The sequence below is a fragment of the Ammospiza nelsoni genome, chromosome 5 (assembly GCF_027579445.1).
Source record: "Ammospiza nelsoni isolate bAmmNel1 chromosome 5, bAmmNel1.pri, whole genome shotgun sequence".
NCBI classification, from domain to species: Eukaryota; Metazoa; Chordata; class Aves; order Passeriformes; family Passerellidae; genus Ammospiza; species Ammospiza nelsoni.
Genome location: NC_080637.1, coordinates 27302986 through 27324880, shown reverse-complemented (window position 1 = coordinate 27324880; position 21895 = coordinate 27302986). Strand labels below are relative to the sequence as shown.

The following is a 21895-nucleotide window of genomic DNA, read 5'->3' as shown; positions in this document are numbered from 1 at the left end:
TTACAGTTACATAAATGGTGCACATGTGAAAGAGGAAATACCAGTTTTCCTATTATACACAACTCTTCTAAATCTCCAGACTGACAAGAGAAAAACAAAACCTGTGCTAGTTCCTGAATCTGACACTGAGTTGCAGGAGCTCTTAATTAAAATCTACATAAAATTTCAAACCTTAATAGATGTTAATCTGCAGTGCCCAAATCCTCAGAACAAGTAAATGAAAAGAACTACACACAACTTTAATTAAGTAACATTATCTCAAATAACAATCAAGGGAAGAGGAATATATTTTATTATTTGTTTTGCAAACCTATTTGCTACTCTGTTAGTAGGCATTATCCCTCTCACCAAATGTAACATTCTATAGGAATTACCTCTGAAGTATTCTTATTTGTCTCTTCTGCAGTGAAAGAGAAATAATAATTTGAAAATTCTGCTATCAATCTGAACATTTCTCTGACAAGATCATGATTTTTTCACCAAAAAACTATTTCTATACTTTTATATTCTGAAATTAAATAAATAAATAAATAAATATGTCCATTACAATTGTATTTTTCAAAAAAAGCCCTCACAGTTTGGAAAATGCTTTGATTGCTTGGATAACAATCAGGAACTAAATTAGTTAACAGCAAAAGTTCTGCTTAATTAAACAATTAAGTTTTTACTGAATTATCTGTCATCACCACAACCAGCAAAATTATTCAGTTTGAAATAGGATGCTTCATTTATTAAGTCTTTCAAAATAAGAGATGGAGAAAAGACATAACATAAGCAAGAGAAGCAGTCTGAAACATTCAGGGCCTGGACTTTATTAAGAAGATCCTATAGACATTAAATATATAAAAACAAATGTTTGAGAGATCAGGATTCTAGTCCAAATCAGATTTAGCTACAAGTAAATATTGTTATTTGCTCCATAACATAACTATAAAGTCTGAAGTACTGCTTAAAAAAAAAAAAAAAGTGTTTGCAATATTTGAGGAAAATTTTTCTTCTCTGCTCAGGCTGGATTTTAAATATGGCCAGGTTAGGAAAATTCATGATATCTAGTATATTTTCTAAACTATTCATTTTAGAACAGAGGGAATACAAATAAAGGTTTGCAAAGAACCGTTTGTACAATCTAAAATGCAATTTGATGCCCTTGATAATCCTCTGAGAGACTGCAGCAATGGAAAAGTAAATTTACTATTTTCTCTCTCTTGATAAATGTGATTCCATCAGTGTTAACACATAACTTTTGTCAGTATACTGTCTAAATGCTAAATAAAAGAGTACTGACAAAATAAAAACAATTTTCCTATATGCACAGACATACTGGTAGGAAAGGAAATCTGGAGATTACCTTGTCCAGCCTCCTATATGGGAGGGCTCAGCCAGCTCAAGTTGCTCAGGGCTCTCCAGACAGACCTTTTATCTATCTTTGAAAATTGAGGTCTTCCTAACTTTTTCAGCAACCAATGCAAGACTTTGCCATGATGAAAAAACCCCCAAACTTAAATAACTTAATGTCAGTTCAGAACTTTGGGTGCTGTGGCTGCTGTCCCTGTCCCACGACTCCGCGTCTCAGAGGGGTCTGGCCCTGCCTCCCTGGCTCGCTGTGCAGCAGCCGAGGATCCGCGAGCAGCTCTGACCCCCCCGTGCAGCCTCCCCAGGCAGGCAGGAGCAAAGCCTGCCCTTGAACCTCTGCGTGGTGAGCTACAGCTCTGCCACAGGCGCCTTTCTCAGGGCTGATTTACCAACCCTTCCCAGGGAATCCCCAAAGCACACTGCCCTGACTGCACCAAGGGCATGGGAAACATCACTTCCCTCTAATAATTCATAGAAGTACCGCTGTAGTTTTCATGATGGTTCTACAGTGTTTTGCTTCTAAATGGAAAAAACATATCCTCCTAAATAAATACATACACATTGGTTTGCACGTTCACTGCCATACAAATACACATTTTTAACCTTCCAATATGATGTGCAATCATGTAAAGAAGGTGCTAGAATTAAATAGTCTTATTTTAGGCTTGGGACTTTTAATGACATGAGTACTTATTACACCAAAGCTTCTATCATATCCAAAAATGGAATCAGGTAAATAAAAATTTCCTACAATTCTGCAAACTAAAATTTAGAACTTTTTTCAGTAATCACTGTCTGAGATTTGACAGTAACCCATGTCCAAGGAGGTAAAATTATAAAGAAATAAATACATTGTGTTCTTTTTCTTTCAATTATGTCCTGGGAAACTTTAAGATGAACGCCAGCATGAATCAAAATTCCCTACATGGTTAAACTATACAGAAGTCATCAAAGATTCCTTTGAGCCTCGTATGCATTAAAACAAGCAAATTTTTTAATTCAATATAGACATTATAATGTTGCAAATCCTGCAGAAAGATTATCAAATATAAGGGTATTTCAAGCAGTAACTTGAGAGAAATAGTTGTAAGGAAACTGATGAAGGAGTACACAGGGTTTCACAAATTATTATATTTGAATGCAGAGCTGTTCAAATTAGATAATTAAAAATGATTGAATGATTCTGATAGCCTCTCTGATCTCTTCTAATATTTCATTAAATAGATCCAATACTGTTTCAACATTTTTCCTAGTTTATTTCAATATAAGTGATGCCAAACGCAGCTCAGACTACCATTATTTCCAATGTGGTTGAAACATTCTTTAAAGGTTTTTGCATTCAGAAATATTAAATATTTGCATTAATAATTCATTGTGCTTGAATTTGTTACATAAATCCTGGTCCATAAGCAGAATGACTGAAGCTTTATCAATGCTAAATAAATTACATTTACAGGTAATAGAGAAAATTAGCTAGAATGCATAAAATAAGATTTGACATAACTAAGATGAAAAGCAAACTTTCTATTGCTAAGAAATAGAATAGCCTTAACTGAGAGCTTTTAGTCACATGATAATAGCCATATGCATTGGTTTAAAATAGTCAAGCTAAATATTTTACTTTTCAAAATAATTAGGACAGCTATAGGGGACTTTTTATTCCCTATAGTGCAAATTCAGTTAGCCATGATAATTTAATGGACAGTCAGGCCACACAATCTTATTAGCAAGACTCCCCTTCAGCAGCTCCTGGAGTGAATTGTCATTCTTCACAGAAATGCCACCATCCCAATTTGCATCTCACATACAGTATTCTCTCAAAGGGACAAGCATATTTACCCTGCAAGCTTCATTTGTCATCAGTCATAACACATAATGTCCTATCTTTTTTATTCACCATAGATTTTTACAAGTTCAAGCTCTGCATCCATGCCATTTACTACTGGTAACTTCATGCTCCATATGCCAAGTCTTTTTTCTGATTGTAAACAGTTTCACCTGTTTCATTTTTGCCAGTAGCCAGAGATAAATAATATGGAATGGCATTGATTGCATATTTGCATTACACATCCTGTTTAAACACAGCCTTCATTTCTTCTTTAATACCCAAGAGAGAACTAGAAATGTCACTGATCCCACAAGAGTCACGCCACTCTCCAAGGTACATCTATATAGCAGAGTGAAGGTGCACTGGTGGCCGTGATAGCAAAAAGTTAAGAGAAGAATCTGCAACATCTGTTAGCAAGTTAATGCAGACAAGTCCCCAGTAGGTTATTCCCAGCCTCCACTGACTCCTTTGTCATCACTCTTCTCACCTACATAAACTTTAGGAGAGTAAGCACAGATAAGTGTTTTCTTGTTAAAATCACACTTTTGTATTGCCACCCTTGACTATCTCTTCTTGACTGCTCTAAACTAAAACAGGGTTTGGTACTCTGCCATTGACATATTTGTCTTAAGCCTCTTTGAATGGCATTTTGGAGTCAGCAGGTATTTCAAGAGCTGGCAGAGCTCTCTGTGGGAAGCGCGCCCTAGCTATGAGCCTTATTGTGCAATTCAATGCAGTGATGCTCAGTGCACTGCTGGGAGCTGTTAAACTCTTCCCACCTCTTGTCTTAGAGGCTGCTCCATTTCAGGGAGATATGTAATCCCTGCACCAGTCTACAGGTCACATATGGAAGTTTCTCAAGATGGCAAGATCATCACCAAGATGATGTGCACTCTTAGGACATGTGGCATTCTTCCTTTGCTGTTATGTAAGTAATTCAAAACAGCACAAAGAGATCTGCTTCCTCCTTCAATTGCCCTCAGAAAATGAAGCAGAGGTACTCTCACCAGCAGCAGACATCTTGATTTAAGTATTTCCTTTACCAGCAGTAACCTCTGCGCTCCACTAGAAGTGTCATATTTCCATTCAACTTACTCTCTAATGTAATTTTCTTATTTTCTGCTTTTGACTGCTTGTATTCACTAACAGTAATGACAGAGAGAAAGACTAGATCAGCCTAGAAAAAATCATAAGAGGCCACATTCGGCTTCTGTAAGTAATTTAATTTGCCTGTTGAGGGTTAACAGTTAAACCATTCCTATCTTATAGCTGAAAGGGATGATGATTGCCTTTGAAAATCAAATCAAAATACCTAATAAATCCAGGATATTCTGTTCAGTGTCATCCTAGTTTATCGTTTCCTAGCCACAGTCTACAGGTTTGTGCTTTTAAATGAAAATGTGGTTAAACAGATAGAAAGGTTTTTCAGATATCTTATTCCATGAATGTACAGTACAGAATAGGCAATCATAAAAATTGGCCTCTACAGTAATGCTAACTAAAAGCAATTTACTCATTTGAAGCTTATAAATGTAAAACTTCTGTCAAAAAATTTTGGCTCAGGTTCAACAAGATTTAGTTTTGAAAATAAACACATTAAAGATGCATTTTTAGGATAAGAGCTGAGATAGGGACCTGGATAGGCAAAAAGAGACACTTTTGACAGGATACTGAACCTACCTGTGTCACAAGTTTCCAAGGAAGGTAAGGAGGATAATAGCTTTTGTTTTTTGCCCTTACACTGGATTGTACAGCTTAATTCAGAAAGAACTTTCTCCAAAGCCATTAAAGGCAATAGAAAGCTCTCATTGACTTTAATGAGCTTTTGTTCAGGTCTTACACATGACAGCTGAAAGACTGCCAGTGATTGCAAGCCCTAATTTTATAAAGGTCCTTCATATCCCCAGGTTGGAGGCATTTGGAAACATGTAAATGTATAAATAAGAGCATTATAGGCTAAAATTTGCCTGTTTTACTTTAAAAATGATGAGAGAGCTTCTCATTGCACATGTGTACATCCAGGAATACATCAGTTATACCATGCACTTATTCATAACTGTTTCTTAGATACCCTCACATATTGCTTGGATAACCATCTCTGTACTGCTGGCTGCCAGCTCTAAACATTTAATCTACACAAAGTACAGTTTATAATGACTTTTCCCTTGAGTTAGCCAGAATATTGAACACAGAATATAAATTGTCACCTTGCTTTTATGCTGATATTATCCTGACTATGCAAGCAAAGACAATACCTGATCTGGCATAAAGTTAACCCTTTAAAATTGTTAAGGAATTTGAAGCAGCAGAGGAATCTAAAACTTCATCAGTTTTTTATAATATCTTCTGCATTTCTGATCTAAGAAAGCAAAACCATTGCCAGGAACATTACTTTTATATTTCCTATGCTGTTGAACTATAACCCATAGTAAAAAGGTCCATCAAATAGGAAAACTACCAGAACTGAAAACAAAATAAAAGAAACTTTAATAAGTGGTACCTTTATTATATTGGGTACGCATTATCACATTTCTGTAGTATGCCAAATAAGGAATGCTACCCTAATATTATAAAACTTCACTCAGAATTTAGAAAAAGCAACATTCAATTTAAGAGAAATCTCTATCCTAGTCCAAGTAACTGAAAAAAAAAATCCAATAATATGCAATTTTTTACCCCTTAAATGATAGTAAAAATATGCAAGTTCTCTAGATGTTTATTGGCTTCTATTCAAAACAGCTATTTTCACTGTTAAGAATGGCTGGCAGATTTCCAAACCTGAAACACATCAGTATTACAGCAATAGTATTCTGTATCACCTGCTATTCAGTATTACACAAAGCATTTTTTAAAAGACAATGTACAGAAGCCATCAATTAATTAATTTAGTCCCGTAGTAAGAAAAGGGAATGAATATCTAAGTTTTGATCACATACAAAGCTAATAGCATTTCTAATTCAGCACTAACCATAGATACCCTGTTATTTTTCTACTATCAGTTAAGGTATTAATTTTATTCAAAGACAAAATTAAAAATGAAAATAGTAAACTTTCAAAATCTTAGTTTAAATACTTTGATTTCATTTACACACTTCAGGAAAATATGTGTCTATTCTTTAAAAATCCAATTTCAGCCTTGTAAAACCATGCAATAACAAGATATTATTTATTTTATAACATCTTTCTGAACTAAATAAAGACAATTTAATCAGGCCAAGTTTTGTAGCTTAGAAATTGCTATCTCTTCAAAGGTGCATCTAATTCAGAACTTGATTGGTATCAGGGTTTATGCTTTATCAACCTAACCCATTAGGCCATTACACAGATTTATTCTCCAAGAGAAAAAAAATATTCTGACATCTGTTCTCAATCTGTTTTTCTACAATTTCCTTTTATGCCCCATGTAGCCCATTAAGTTCATCTGGAAGACATTACTGAGTCTCTCTGCACTATAAATGCCTTTCTACTATACAGTCACATGAAAGTAGAGGAAATGGCAGCCTACAACACTGCCCACTTAAGCCCCCCACTATTTCTACTGCATCTTTTGATTAAAGAAATCATCATTTTGAAAGTCAGAATTGTGACACACATGTCCTAATGTGACACACATTTAACCCCATATCTTAAGTGACCTTTTTGCTAAGAAAGAGAGAAAAACATTTCCATGTCTTACCATGTCTGTTCCTTACCACTGCTGCAGTCTTAGGAGAGAATTTATTTTTTTTTCAAAGAGTGCATACCTTCTGAATGGCTTGAAACAGTGATTTCAATATTTTAATTTACTTGTGCAAATAATCTCCAGAGTACAGAAGAGCAGTAAAAATGTCGCACTAACCTAAAATCTTATATGTGTAGGATGCAAAGAACCTAGAGTGCAGTGAGTCCTTCTAAACGCACTTTCCATTTCCTTTTACAGACAGAAAAATTCTGTATTTTAGCATTCTGGAGCTAGTTTCAGACCCTGTGATCTCTTCTGTTCCTTCTGCTTGCATTCAGCGATTGCTGTTCTAATTTAATTTGAGAGGAAAATACCTATTTACAGCTGACTTGCCCATAATGTATTCATCAAAGCAATACAAAGGTCATTCTTCCTGAAGAAAGATAAAGAATTCACTGTCAAATCCTGTCCTGCCAGCTCTCAAAAGTGCCATTGCTGTAAGAAAAGTGATATACTATCTGATGTTAGCTAACAATTGATGATTAATGTGAGCTAAAGGCTAGTGAAGGGGATTTACTAATATTTATAAACATCAGTGAATGGAGCAAAAATCTGAGGGTATTTAGATTTACCCCAGCATTCTATCTTGCATGAAAGCTGCATTGTGCCTACCTTGAGGATTTTACCTTGTATGAATTTCTGTGTGAGCTGCTGTAAATCTGAAACCAATGTCCAACTGCTAAAGGTTCTTTATGCTCTGAGCCTACATTGGCAATATATTTGTAAGTGAAAAGAAGATTAGTGGCTTTATGACTAAGATTTATGTTGGGAACAGAGAGTGACAGAGAAAAGCTTACTAAGGGAGGAAAGAGATACCTGCACAGGATAGACTGACTTAATTCTGTCAGAAAGAACCTCTAAAACTAGATGTTAGAAATCTTGGAAGATAGTAGAAGGAAAATAATAATGAAAAACAGCAGGAAATACAAGCACACAAAAAGTGACAAACTAAAAGAAGGCATCACCATTACATACTCCAAATCAGACAGTGGGCCTATTTTGTATTATTTCTTGAGAACAAATTATTTCAATTTAATAATTGGGCTAAACTTCAAGAAGCCAGATAAACTCATAAGGTCCTTCTTGTCATTAATTCAATTAGTTAGTGGGATGACTTCTATATGAAATAGACGTGAAATGAGTAAGGGTGGAAAAATTCAGTCTTGACAGCTTCCCTATAACAAACAGTGGGCTTTTAAATAACTTTAGAGGAATATTCTCTCTTAAAAAGAGAGAAAAATCCTGCATGTGGAATAGGGCTAAAAGAGTTTGTATTTCCACAGCAGGATACACAGTTTATGCAACTATTTCCTGCATGCTAGATTAAGTTAAAACAAGAACAAGAATCTATACAAAGCGTAACAAAGCCAAAACCAAACCTGAACTAGAGTTCAGAGAAAGAATTGACTGTGGTCCTGACAAAAAGATGCACCCTTTTACCCATAAAGAAAGAGATTTTATGGATTGCATTTTCTTTTCCTTCAATATGCAAAGAAAATTTTAATATTTACTTTGGGAAAAGTTTTAAATATCTCTACTACTGTCCACTGACCAATTTACCAGTTCACGCTTGTTAAGCATGGTTACAGTTCCCCAATTCTTTATCCCAGCACTGGCACTAAAGCAGGACAAAGTTCCCAGGAGGGAATCATTCCAAATTGTATCAGCTGGCAAAATGTCCTCAGGGAGCATCTGTCAGCTACAGGGAGCTGGCTCACCCTCTGGCTACAACTCCAGCATATTCCTCCAAATTTAAAATCTCTACCACATCCCCTTCCATGTGGGGAATTGAAAGAAGTCCTTATTCTTCTTATAGCTAAGAAAAAACTCAGTATCTGCTGACCAAGATATTTTATAAAGTTTAATAATTCTCACCAAAATAACAAAACTACACTCACAATCAATTCATACTCACTGTGTTTCACATATGCACAGTTTTTCAGTTGCAAAGTGTGACATACAGAGAATTTACTTACAGGACCAAAAGCGTTGCTGTCAAAGCTGTGTCCATGGTGATCCCCTTCCACCCAAATATGACCGTGTGGAACTTTCACATACTTCTTTTTGTATCCAATGGTTCTAAGCAGAAATGAAAAAAATGGTTAGTTTAAAAGATGTTAAAAACAAACAAACAACTCCGCAAAAACTCAAAAAACAAAACATAAACAACCCCCCTCCAAACCCAACAACGTTTTGTTAGGAAAAATTCACATATTTCTCAGTATGGAATTTGACCTTGCATACAACTCACCATTAGTTTAAACTGCCTGCACTGAATTCCTTTGGACTTCAAGAGTGTTACTCGAGTCAAAATATATACAAATTTTTGTATGAGCTGGTTGCATTATCAACTGTTTCCGACATCGTTTTGTCAGAAATCACAACACAAGAAAGGAAGAGACTTTTCAGTTAAATATAAATCACAGGTTATTAACTTCACTTCTGTAGTAACAAAATTTTGAATCATCAGATTTTATCTCAGGTAAATACCAGTTAACATTCATATCTTTCAGTCACGTAATGAAAAGGTTAAGACTGTTTTTCTTCATCAAAAATATACTGTTGTATCTGAACTGGCCTCAGATTCCTGCAATTATTCTGTCCTGGGGGTAGGATTTGTTCAGCTGCCACAAGCTAAACAGGATAAACTTAGAAAAAACCTTTAAGAGAAGACCAAGTGATGAAGAAAAATGACATTGATGCCATCCTCTACAGAAAATCATACTGCTGCAGCATGTCCCAGTATTACAAAATGACAAACTACAGATTAGTACTAAAGCTGAGGTGCAGAGGATGCAAAATTCCCGTATTTAGTTCCCCAAGTAGCTGTCATTTTCACAATGCCAGTCTGCCTTCTACCGCACACTTCTGCTTTCTTTCAGATGGGACCTCTTATTCTGCAATCATTCATGCGGTGATGTTGTGCTTTAACCACAGACAGCAATTGTCATGCACACTGAATTATTACCAGGATAAAGTATTTACAGATGGGACTATGAATAGTGATACCTCTTATTTAGTTTTGAATAAACAAATCTGTCCATCTACAGAAACAGACTTTTGATCTAGCTTGTTGCCTCCAGCTGCTCATTGCTTTTCACTGTCTGGAAGATATGCCCTGGGAGCAGAAGGCAGAAGGAGCTACTCTAAAACTAAAAAAAATTCAATTGAAGACAGAAAAGCATCTTCACCAGGAGATTGAGCTGAACTGTGCAACAGCACTAGTCAGGGATATTCACAAGTCAAAATGAAAAATATTGGGTTTGGGAAGGCTTGTTTTGGCTGGGGGGAAGGGTGAGTATGTTAAAAGGATGAGCTAATCAATAACCTAGAGGCCATGGAATATTAGCTGAATAAGGAATCCTCAAAAGTGCATTTTATTAACTTTGACTATATTAATCAAATAAAAATAATAATTACTTTATTTGTAAGTCACACAATCTGACTAATCCTTTTTCAAACGGCTATTTTTTGGCAGCTAAAAGGATGAGCATTCCAGTACTATGTTCTAATGGAATTCTACATGTACTTTCATTGAAAGCTGAAACAATAATAGCCTATTTGCAGAAAAGAAAAAGACTGAGCTTCATTTTTTTTCTAGAACAGTTCCATATTACACATTATTCAAGACTGAATTCCTAAACCATTCAAAACAAAAATACAAAACTGTCCTAGTTGGTAAATATATGATTTCCTAAATACAATGAGTACATTATAATAATTCAATTATGCTAAAAAAAGCCATTTATTACTATGCAAATCCTTTTTGTTTTTAAGAGATATGGCATGCAGTTTGGACAATAAAATTATTTACATTTTCAGATTTCATAATGCTTCATCTCATTGATTGTTTCTTTTACAAAGTTTAAAGTATAGGTTGAGAGTTGTTCATTAATTCAGCTGTTTGATTAGACACTTCTAAAAATTATTAAATGGGTCTCTTCCATCAGTGATAAAGGCAAACAATAGCTAAAAAAACTATTTAATTTTCTCTTCCATTCATCCTCTTGAATGCACAAGAGTATATTGTGATAAAGTTTTGTACCCTTACAGACTTCATGCACAAGACTAAATTTCACTCAGAAGGGGAAAGGATTTGAAAGTTAATTCTACTGGCATGTTTACCTCACAAATGTCAGGAAAATAATATGGCAAAGGCCAGTCAGTGACTCAATTTCAGACCTGACACAATCTCTTATCCCTAAATAATCTCCTCCTTTATTATGATTGGGAAATCACTAAGAGGAAGGAAAAAAAAGTTTTGTAAAAAGTACTGAGAAATAAAATTGGAGGAAAAAAATTATCTGCATGGATAGGTCTCTAGTAAAAGAGATCCTGTGAAAATCAAAGGGTTTAACACAGGTGTATGGTGTGTTCTTTAAGGCCTAAGGCAAAAAGAGAAAGATTGCAGTGTGCAATTAACTATAATTGGTTCTTTTTATTATTTCTAAAACATGGTAAATACACATTTATTTTCTTCTCTTGAGATAAGCATCATAAACCAGAATATTTTTCTACAATTGTGAAAAAATAATGTCTCTTGTAGTGATTAAAGAGGAATTATATATAAATTCTCATACTGAAAAAGCGGATTATTGTATACAAGTAGTTTTCACTTAGAGGAAATAGAATTAAAATTTACAATGTTAATAAACATATTAAGGGAATAGGGGAGAAAAAAAGAAACGGAAAAGAAACAAAAGCAGCAGTTGTAATTGTTTACTTTAGTAGATAGGAGTGATACTTCATGAGTAAATCCCTTAAACTCAGCAGTTAAATGTAAAACATACTGCCATTTCATGTATTGGTTATATAAATCATCAAATTTTGCCTATGTGTAGGCTAAAAAAATAAAGAAGATATATTGTAAAAAATAAGGGCCCTCATACCTGTGAACAGAAGAAAGGCAAGAAAATCTATTTTCCTAGAGCAATTGCTTCAAAATCTTACTGCAGCATTTGCATAGGGCAGTTATCTGGGCACTCTGTATTCTTTCTAGAAATCCTATTGCAAACACTGTCCTGTGGAACACTCTGGAATTTGAAAACAAACTTCTATTCAAGATTTTTACTGCATGCATTGATAACAAACTACAGCAAAGGCTCATGTTACAGTGAGCTGGACCATCTGTTTCTCGATATTGGTTTTAATTTTTAAAATAATTTCATTTTTGAGTTACTCCAGAATAGAGCAATAAAGTATTGCTGCAAACAAACCAGGCTATAGGCTTTAGAAAGTCATGTTTGGTTCATTATGGTAGGTTATTTTTAACTACTCTTGCAGAGACTATGCTAATATTTTTAAAATAAAAAAACACAAACTTGGTTTTCTTTCCTAAGAAGAGAATCCAAATTGATTCATAGTCAGAATTAGTCATAGTCCCTCTCTTCCATGAATCCTGCAGAAATTTTAATCTCTGACCAAAATTGCAAGGAAAAGACCACATGTGTGTGTTGCAGTGGCCACATGGCTCCTGGTCTAAATGTACAAGCTACCATTTATTTGTTTCACTAGTTAAACATTTTAGCTGGGCATTCTGAAATAAAACTATTGTCCATCACTTTGTGCAATTTTACAAGGCCAATTTACTAACACAAGCATTTTTGAGAAGTGTTGACTCCACCCTTTTTCTTAGGAGAGCCTTGCAGACTGCTATCACATTTGAGGGTTTATATCTGTGTGAATGAATAACAGTTGTAAGTGTAATGATCAATAGTTCAGTGAAAAATAAATACAATTCAAAGTGAAAAAATACTTTAGAATGCTTCTAGCACTCTTCAACAATGGCTGCAAAACTAAAAGCAAATACCAATTTAAAAGCACGACTAACTCATCAGGAATTTTACATAAATTCCTTGTGAGAGGTCTTTGCTACAAAGGACTTGCACGCAATAATATATTTTGAAAGCATTACAAACTTCTCTTTTTCTTTCTTAGTTGAACATCCTTAGACTCATTTCTCTGACTGACTGTAACCATGACCTCTGTTAGCTCTCACACATGAAGTTTTTAATTAAATTTAGAAGATATCTGGATGAATTCTTAAGAGAAAAATTGCTGTAAGTAATAATTAGCTTAGTATTTGTTAATTTCATATCTAGTTCATTAGGATGAGTTATAATTACTGAACAATCTCTTGAACTTCATAAAGCCTCTACTAATGAAGAGTAGTCTTTCATTTTCTTAAATTTATTATCTTAGAATAAAAAATAAAAAATATTTCACACCTCTTATTCTTCCCATTTAAATGGTTTGCTTTAGCAATATTACAGGCAAAGACATCAAACTACCCAGATTTTGATATATAGAACACAAACATATGTCAAAAACCATACTGGTGTGAGCAAAAGAATAATTTCAGGTTTTACGGAAGTCTTCGAGACATTAGTAATAATCACCTGTGCTGCTGTTGCTCAAAATGCAGTTGTAGTCTCATTGCCTTAAGAACAGGGTCTACCAGAGCTGCAGTTTTCTTGTTCAGAGCATAATGGAATTGCATTTATCTTTTTAGACATTTTTACAGAAGTTGGTCTGAAATTCTGATTTACTTTTTTCTTACATATGAGGTACATTTTGAACCTTTGCAAAGTTTTTTGGTTTTTTTTCTCCACAATTTAATAGCTAACAGATGTACTTATAGCTATCCTTGGCTGAGGAATAATTTCAATCTTGACAGTCAAAAATGAGCTCTATATGGTATTCTAACCACCTGCCCACAAGCAAGAAAAATCTGCTTTTTTAGGATGCTGCAGCAGTGCCAAAGCAAGCAACTTGGCTCGGTTAAGTTGGATGAGGAATGATTCCCTTCAGTTTGATTTGACCTTGAGAAATCCAAAGGTCTCCGCAATCTGCATATCTTTGGGTGTCAACAGGGAACGAACACTGTAGATAATGTCCTGTTGCAGAGGAGATGAAACAAAAATACAAACTCTTGTAAAATAGGTAGTCTCTATCACACTTGAGAACAACTTTCTCCACGCAACATGAATTGCTGTACATGTTTATTGGGCTTGCATGGCCAGGTTTTGGTAGCATGAGGTCTACAGGGGTGGCTCTGTGAGAAGCTGTCCCAAGCTTTTTCCATGTCCAAAAAGGCCAATGCTGGCCAGCTCCAAGATGGACCCACTGCTGGCCGTGGCCAAGCCCCTCTGCAGCAGTGATAGGGCCTGTGGGATAATGGAGTAAAGGGGGAAAAGTTGCTCTACAATGGTAATTTCATCAAGAGAGTGATATTATATTTTAGCTCTGTACACACCAGGGTTAGTGACAAAGGAGGAGGAGGTGGCCCAGGTACCAGAGCAGAAATTCCCTTCCAGATCCTGGTGCAGACCATGATGAGTCAGGCTGTGCCTCTGCAGCCCATGGAGGTCCATGGTGGAGCAGAGTTCCACTTGCAGCCCACGGAGGACCCCACAATGGATCAAGCAGATGCTTGGAAGGACACTGTGACCCCAAGGGAAGCCCACTCTGGAGCAGGGTCCTGGCAGTCATATGGCCCCATGGAGAGACGAGTCCATGCTGGAGTAGGTTTCCCTGCAGGACTTGTTACCCCACAGAGGACCTACACTAGAGCAGTCTGCTCCTGAAGGAATGCACTGAATGGAAGGGACACCTGCTGGAGTTCATGAACTGCAAAGTGTGAGAAGGTGTCATGCTGGAAAAGTTCATGTTGGGGACTGTCCCATCAGAGAAACACCAAGATCAAGCAAAAGAATGTGAGGAATCCTCTCCCTGAGGGGAAAGGAGCAGCATAGATGTGGTGCAATGATCACAGCACCCATTTCAAGTTCCCCTGCACCACTGCAAGGGAAGAGGGAGAAAAAATGGAGAGTAAACTTGAGTCAAGGAAGAAGGGAATGATGGAAGAAGGCGTTTTAAAGATTTGGGTTTATTTCTCATCACCCTACTCTGATTTGCTTGGTAATAAAATGCACTAATTTCCCTGGAAATTAGTGTATGCTGAGTCCATTTTGCCCAAAATGGTAACTGGTGAGTGATCTCTGCTTGCCCTTATCCCCACCTCCAGGACTTTTGTTCCACTTTTTCTCTCATGTCTGAGGAGGAGAGTGATAAGCAGCTTTGGTGGGCATTAAGCCAGGTTCAACACACCATAATGTGGAACTTTTTCCACATACATCCATCTTAATCAAATCCACAGAATGAACAAATGCTAAGATATTCAATTTCAAGTGACACCCAGCTCCCAAAACATGAACCTTACTGCAATATAACATGTAAGTTATATTAGTATCACTGCAGGGAATCTTACACATGACACTAAACACCTTCCAGCTCCTAAGAAATCTCCTTTTTCACTTCCAACACACACATACAGCCATCTGTGCCTCCCTACTTTAACTCTTCCCTTACACATACATAAAGATATAAAGGCAGTGTTATATTTATGAAGCAACTAATTTTTTTTTTTTTGTGAAGGACACCTACAGACTATGCATGAGAGTAAGCAAATAGATTAGGGAATATTCTTCAGCTGTGTGCAGCTCTTAGCTTTTGCCTCAGAGCTGAAATGTTTTCCATATAGTCAGGCCTGTCAATAGCTGGTGGAACCTACAGATCCACCAGCTATTGACAGGCCTGACTATAAAAAATGCATCCAAACTCAGAACCTGGAAAGTGCTGGAGGATTCTTAATGCTTCGAGTATTCCTTTGTAAGCATTGCCAGACCTGCTATATTGAGAAGGGAACCCACAAAGGAAGGCATGTAAATGACAGAGATGACACAATCCGAAACAAAATAATCCACTCAGTGATATTAAGAATAGCCATTATAGAGGCAGAGATTCCCTCTGCCTACAAATTGGGTAATTTTTTGGTTGTATAAACTGTTGTACTTTTTGCCATGAAATATTTTGAAGTCTCAGGAAAAAGGAACACTAATTTACTGGTTTCCTCATTTGGAACAGAATTAAGATTAAAAAACACCCCCTTTACACAAAGCAGTTAAAGAAAACTGAACTACAAATGCTATCTCTTTTTTTCCCAGCCACAGCATTCCTACCAAAGTGCACCAGTGCAGGTTCCTGTATCTCAACAGGGCTACAAATAAGTAGAAATCTGATATGGAAAGTACAGGAGATGTTGTAGTTCTGCTTCATTAATTAGATAATTTCTCACAAAGCATATCATTCTTAAAAAAATAGTGATTTACCCATTACTTGCTTCACCAGCATCAGCATAATGCAGTCAACAACCTTTAAAACACATGATATTCAGGAAAATTACTAGATTTGGGCATATTTATCTAAAATCATAATACGATTGAAAGGACAAAGAATGAGCCAGTTCATCTACTAGAGAGATTAGATTCATTTCAAGCCTTGTTAACACCTCATTTGTATGAGAGGGCAATGTAACAAGAAAGAGACTAGAAATAATTATAGGAGTGAAAAGATATGAGATCATTGATTGTGAGATTCACAAAATTTATGACATCATTGCTATGAGCAAAAAGTATCTTTCACAGATCAATTTACCAGAAAAGGATACTAATCATACTTATGAATCCAGATATGTTTGACCAAAATATACCAGACTTAGAAGGAGAAATTTGTCTCTTAACTCCCTTAATATCACATAATTTCCCAGATAATCGTTCCAGTTTATGTTCAAGGTATATGTCAATGCAATTAATTTTCCTGTTGTTTCTTTCCTCCTTCTTTCCTGAATTTTCAAAATATCCTCAAAATACTCTTATGCTTTTTAATGAGGAAGCAGCTACTGCTGTTCTGTATGACCAATACACATGATAAAATAAATTCTTTGTCTCAGGGCTCTTTACCTTCATATATCTCTTTCTGGAGAAGATTTTCATGATTTCTGCCATTTACTAAGAATGTTTCCCAAAGCTATAATTTAATTTGATCTTGGATAATGATATGAGTTGATAACATTTCTAGAATTTATTTTCCTGTGCTTTAAAGGTACAGTATATACCTAGGGCCTAGGTTTTGCCCCTCTTAATACTTTTACCAATATGTAGATGTTTGCATCACAAAGGCATGTTACCCTGGTGCTGGCAAGCATTCTGTACGCTGATTCAAAAGAAACTACAGCTGACAGAAGCTCTTTTCTATGTCTTATGAACTGTAGAGTTCTAGAGGTTGTACTTACCAGCAATGCCAAGGGATCTGGATTTTAAGGAAATAATTTCTCCTTGGGTAAAATTTCTTTTCATTCATTTGCAGTCACTTTTTATGATTCCTATTTCCAGCCTCACATTGTTTTTCTGTATTTTTTTTCAATTCATACTACCTCCCTTCAGGAACTGTAAAAGGCCACTGCACATCCCCATGCACATAACACTCAGCAGCACAGGAATTTCCCTCTGTTCCTGAGAGTTTTGCTTACCTAGTCAGGAGGCATGAAGCATTTAATATTGTTTGTCCCAGCAAAGCAGAACTCATTTACTCCCACTGCTAAGAATATCAACTAACAGTAGCTTCCCTCACAGAGACGACTTCATCATTTCTCCTGCAACATCCGTGAATGGTTTTGTACTTGGGCCTTCCACCCTATAACCTTTATATTGTGTGCCCCTTTCTTTTCCCTTCCATCTGTTCTAGCTCTAGCAACATTCTTATTTTATGATCCTTTCCACAGCAGATCTCCTCAACCCGTTCAGGAAAATACAATTTTGTTGAATTTTAATGAAGCTATGGATGACTTTTGCAAACCTGTTTTTGAAATAATAGAGGTAATTCCAGAATCAGGGTTGGGTTTGGGGTGTTCTGTTTAGTTTTTCTTTTCTTGGTGGGGGAGGGTTGTTGTTAGTTGGTTGTTGGTTTTGGGTTTTGTTTTGTTTGGGTTTTTTCCCCCAGATTGATTAAATCTAAAGCAAAATACTGCGAAGGTACTGAGGAAAATCTGTTCAAGGACCATATTTTTTACAAGCTCCATTTATAACTTACATTACTATCTCCAACAATATTGAGAGCACTATTATTTAAAATGAGTATTAGAAAATTCTGTATTTAAAATCAATATGTATTTCTCAATTTATTAAAAATAGATACTATCTAAAGATAACTGCATATACTAGATGTATGGCAATAGAAATTACTACACACTTTTACACAAATCTGTCACTGCCATTTGGAATACTGAAACTACTTCATTTTTTGCTCACCATATTCTCTTAATCAGAAGAACTATAATTATTTTCAGGATAAAATTTGCAGCAAATACAAAACAGTGACTTTGTGTTGAAAAACAGAGCAATCCTTATCAGTTGCATAACTTTCATTTAGATGGCTAACCAGCTTATTGATTCAGGAGAAAGAAAACATAAAATATTTCATTTTTCTCTACAAATCTTTCACTTGTGAATCGGTCTCATTCCAACACTATGCCCTTTCAAGTTAAGATTATGAAAATTATTCACTTTGGTACTTTTGATAAAAATCCCATTAACCACATAAGTGTATAATTTCATTACCTTCTCACATTTCTCTATTAGATTATATTGATAATTAATATGAGAGGTTTTTGCTAATATCATTAGCAGATATTACAGTATCATATTAAATCATATATTAGATGGGAATAATTTGTTAAATTCATTATTATTAGCTTCATCATTTTACCAAGGTAAAAACTTACTAGCTAGAATAGTAATCTAAGTGAATTACCAAACCCTGACATCATTGTCAGATTGGAAATTATACCTGTAGTAATGGGAGGACACATACGGCCCAAAGAGGTATTGCAATCAAAAATATTAATTCCTTCACCCTACACCCTCTTTTTATTAATATTGAACTAAATGAGAAGGTTTTAGTTTTAAGCACATTTTAAGGAGTCAACGACAATGGTTTTGAAGTGAATTTCAAATGTGTTACACTACTAAGATGAAAACTTCACCTGATATGTAATGGTTTCTATTTTCTCTCTTTCTGCAACACATGTAGAAATGCTCCTTTCAGTAATGCCTTTGCCAGCCTAAGAAAAGACATGATCAAACTTTTTTCCAGATTTTAAGTTGTGGATTTTAAAATTTGACTCAGCAGCAAAACTCTAGCCTGCAGAATCTGCAATTATTAAACACAGCTCTCTCTCTACAAAATTCTTCCTCTTTGAACTCACTTTTTCTACTCACCCAAATCATCTCCCTTAGCTGTTCTGCCATTACTTTTGTGACAGAAACTATCACAAGCTTCTGTGGGAGAAGTTGCAGGCTGACCTTTGGTTACCTACTCTGAGTATTTACTCAGCCTTTGCTGGCCAGGCCAGTCTTCCAACAAACAGGTTCTGTGAGAGGAGGAAGAAGTGCACAGGAGCAGAGGAGAAAACAAAAAGTTTTAAAATTCTTTGTTTCCCAGAGGGGGAAATTACAGCATTGACCACCTTGGACAACCCTGTTGGCCTGTTCCTATCCTAGGGAAATTCTGAATGAGGAATAATGCTCTTATTTTCAAAAAGTGGTGACAGAGATGGTCACAGCAGCCTTGCCTCCTCATCACTGTTACAGCTTACTGGGCTAAACTCTTGGAGGCCTGTGACAGCTAAAAGAGTCTGGCAATACCTCTGCCTAGGTCCAATGGTTAGAAATAATTCCCCAGCCACACACCTCTCACAAAGGAGCTAATTGCTATACTTTCTTTATTGCCTAGGACAAATAATCATAGGTATTAAAATTTTCTAATCTGCTTTAGGTAGCCTATGCAAAATGAGGAACCCTACGTGTTTTCAAGGCGGTTTTTGTTTGTTTATTTTGTTTTGATTTTTTTTTTTTTAATTTATGGAAGGGAGAGAGATGTTATTCTTTTTACAATGGAAGCCTGGAATGTCACATCTCCTTCTATTTATGTTTGTTAGGGAATAATATTTAAAAAGGTCTTTTATTACTTTTCCTTTAGAAGTGTACTTTCTTTTTTAAAGAACACTACTATCAAAGAGATAATTGAGAAGTTTAATAAAAATAATAAAAATATTGAGAAATATAAATATTTCAATTCAGTAAAAAATCCTAAAAAGTAATAGGTTTCATATGTCTTCTCCTACAAGATATGAACATATATATGTAGAAGACTGCAGATACCTACTTTTGAACTGGTGGTGGTCTTTCAGACTGAACTTTCAAATTATGGAAATAAACAATTGCAATTTGAATAAGAAGCAAAAAAAATCTTTTTTGTGTTATTAGATGCAAATCTAATAGCATCATAGATGCTATTTTTCTTGGTGTATAAGATAGTGTTGTGGTACATCCAAAAATCATTACTCATCATTATGAAGATTACAAGAAATGCATTATTTCTGTGTCTGAGCAGCAGTCCATATAGGCCAATAGTCTGTCTCCAGACAACTGGAAAAGCAGACAGTGCCCAGGTAAAACACATTAGCTTGACTAATCTCCATGAACATTGAGATTTAATCTATCACAGATGTTTGATTGTACATGGTTGTCCATTTGTTTCAGTATCTGCTTACTGATCTGTTATATTGTCTGCCTTTAAAGCATCCTGAGGCAACAAATTCTAGAAGTTAACTATCTGCTGCACAAAGTCTTTCTTCTGTCTTTTATAGACCAATCTCCCACGTAAAATGCCTCTGCTTCTGTACTGTGGGATTTGATTAATAGCTCAACTGGTCCACTAGCATTGCTTTTGTTGTTTTTAACCTCTTTCTATGCCCATCTTTAAAATCATATCTCAAGAAGCAAGAACTGACTGCATCATTTAGGGGTATTGCACTCCTACACTGTTAAGGCTGTTCTACATTTTGAATATTTTCTTAGTTTTTCAGCTTTGGAATTACACATTTAGATCAGCAGAAATCTAATAAAGAGAAACCCTTAATTTAGGAAAAGTCTGATACTTTTCAGAGCAGCCTTCTGTTTGCCACATGAGCTCATGTATAAACATTTTTTCTGGAAGAGCCCAGTTATATGCAGCCCAGTGCTGGGAAATAGTAAAGAAATGCTTCCTGGAGCCTAAAAAGATTTATATAGGTGATCTTTGCTAGTAAGAGTAGATGTTAATACCAGTTTTCTTTTTTCTCAAACCAATGAAATTTCATATTGTTTTGTAAAAATGAAAAGCCGGCAAAAGCAGTAAACTTTTCGTACCAAAGATCATCAAAAAGATAATCTGAATTACCTGCAAAAGAAAAGGGCACTGCCCTCATTAATACTTCCACTGCATTCAATAACCTCACATCACTGAGTCAATTGATATTTCATTAAATTGCTGTATTTCTCACATTCTCCTTCTCAAATACATTTTCCCATTTAATGTTACTGAACCAAGAAAATGCTCATTCAATAGTAATTCTTGAAAAAGTCCTCAGAATTATTCTTTGATCATTTTAAATATCAAGAGAAAATCTAATTCTGCATCTGGCCATAACAATAACTTCCTTGTCATTCCCTTGCATTAGCAGGAACACAAGTATGCTGAACAGTCTACTGAGTCTTGCAGTGCTAAGAAATACTTGTCAAGAAGGGAATTTTTGTATTTCTTTTAAGACACAAAGTGCTACAAAGGAAGCATTTCTGACTTTGCTTTACAGTCTTACATCATGAGACTGGGAAAAAATAGATATTTTTGTATAGCAACAGAAAATCCCAGCATGCTGGTATTTCTAGAAAGAAAAGTGTTATCAGCATGATCAGATGGTGCTAAATAAGTGAGAGTACGATGATGGGAAGCCTCCTAGTCAAAATAGTCTGAGACAGACACCAACTCCAAATTCTTATTTACAAACAACAGAAAAGAAGAAAAATATCAATAAAAGTCAAAAATATTGCTACTAATGATGGGCAGAAAAAATTCATAAATTTAGGATCAAAACACAAAAAGTATATGTTGCTAAATGTATTTTGAAATAATGAATATGAGGCTCCACTTGCTTTAGCAAAGTGTAAGACTCAGTAATTTAGCCAGAAGCTGAATCTGAGGTGTGAGAAAGAAGAAAAAAATGATAAACATGAAATGTATCACTACTTGAATATTACTCTGAAAATTTTCATTGC

General features: G+C 35.4%; 1 protein-coding gene across 2 annotated transcripts in view; it reads right to left on the bottom strand.

The window, feature by feature from the left end:
- The window catches only part of IMMP2L (inner mitochondrial membrane peptidase subunit 2), a 412660-nt gene that overhangs the window by 87673 nt on the left and 303092 nt on the right, over nucleotides 1-21895 (bottom strand). For both annotated transcript variants that reach the window (XM_059473165.1, XM_059473166.1), the window contains exon 5: nucleotides 8879-8981. In XM_059473165.1, the coding sequence (XP_059329148.1) occupies nucleotides 8879-8981 (103 nt within the window). The remainder of the gene's footprint in view (nucleotides 1-8878; nucleotides 8982-21895) is intronic.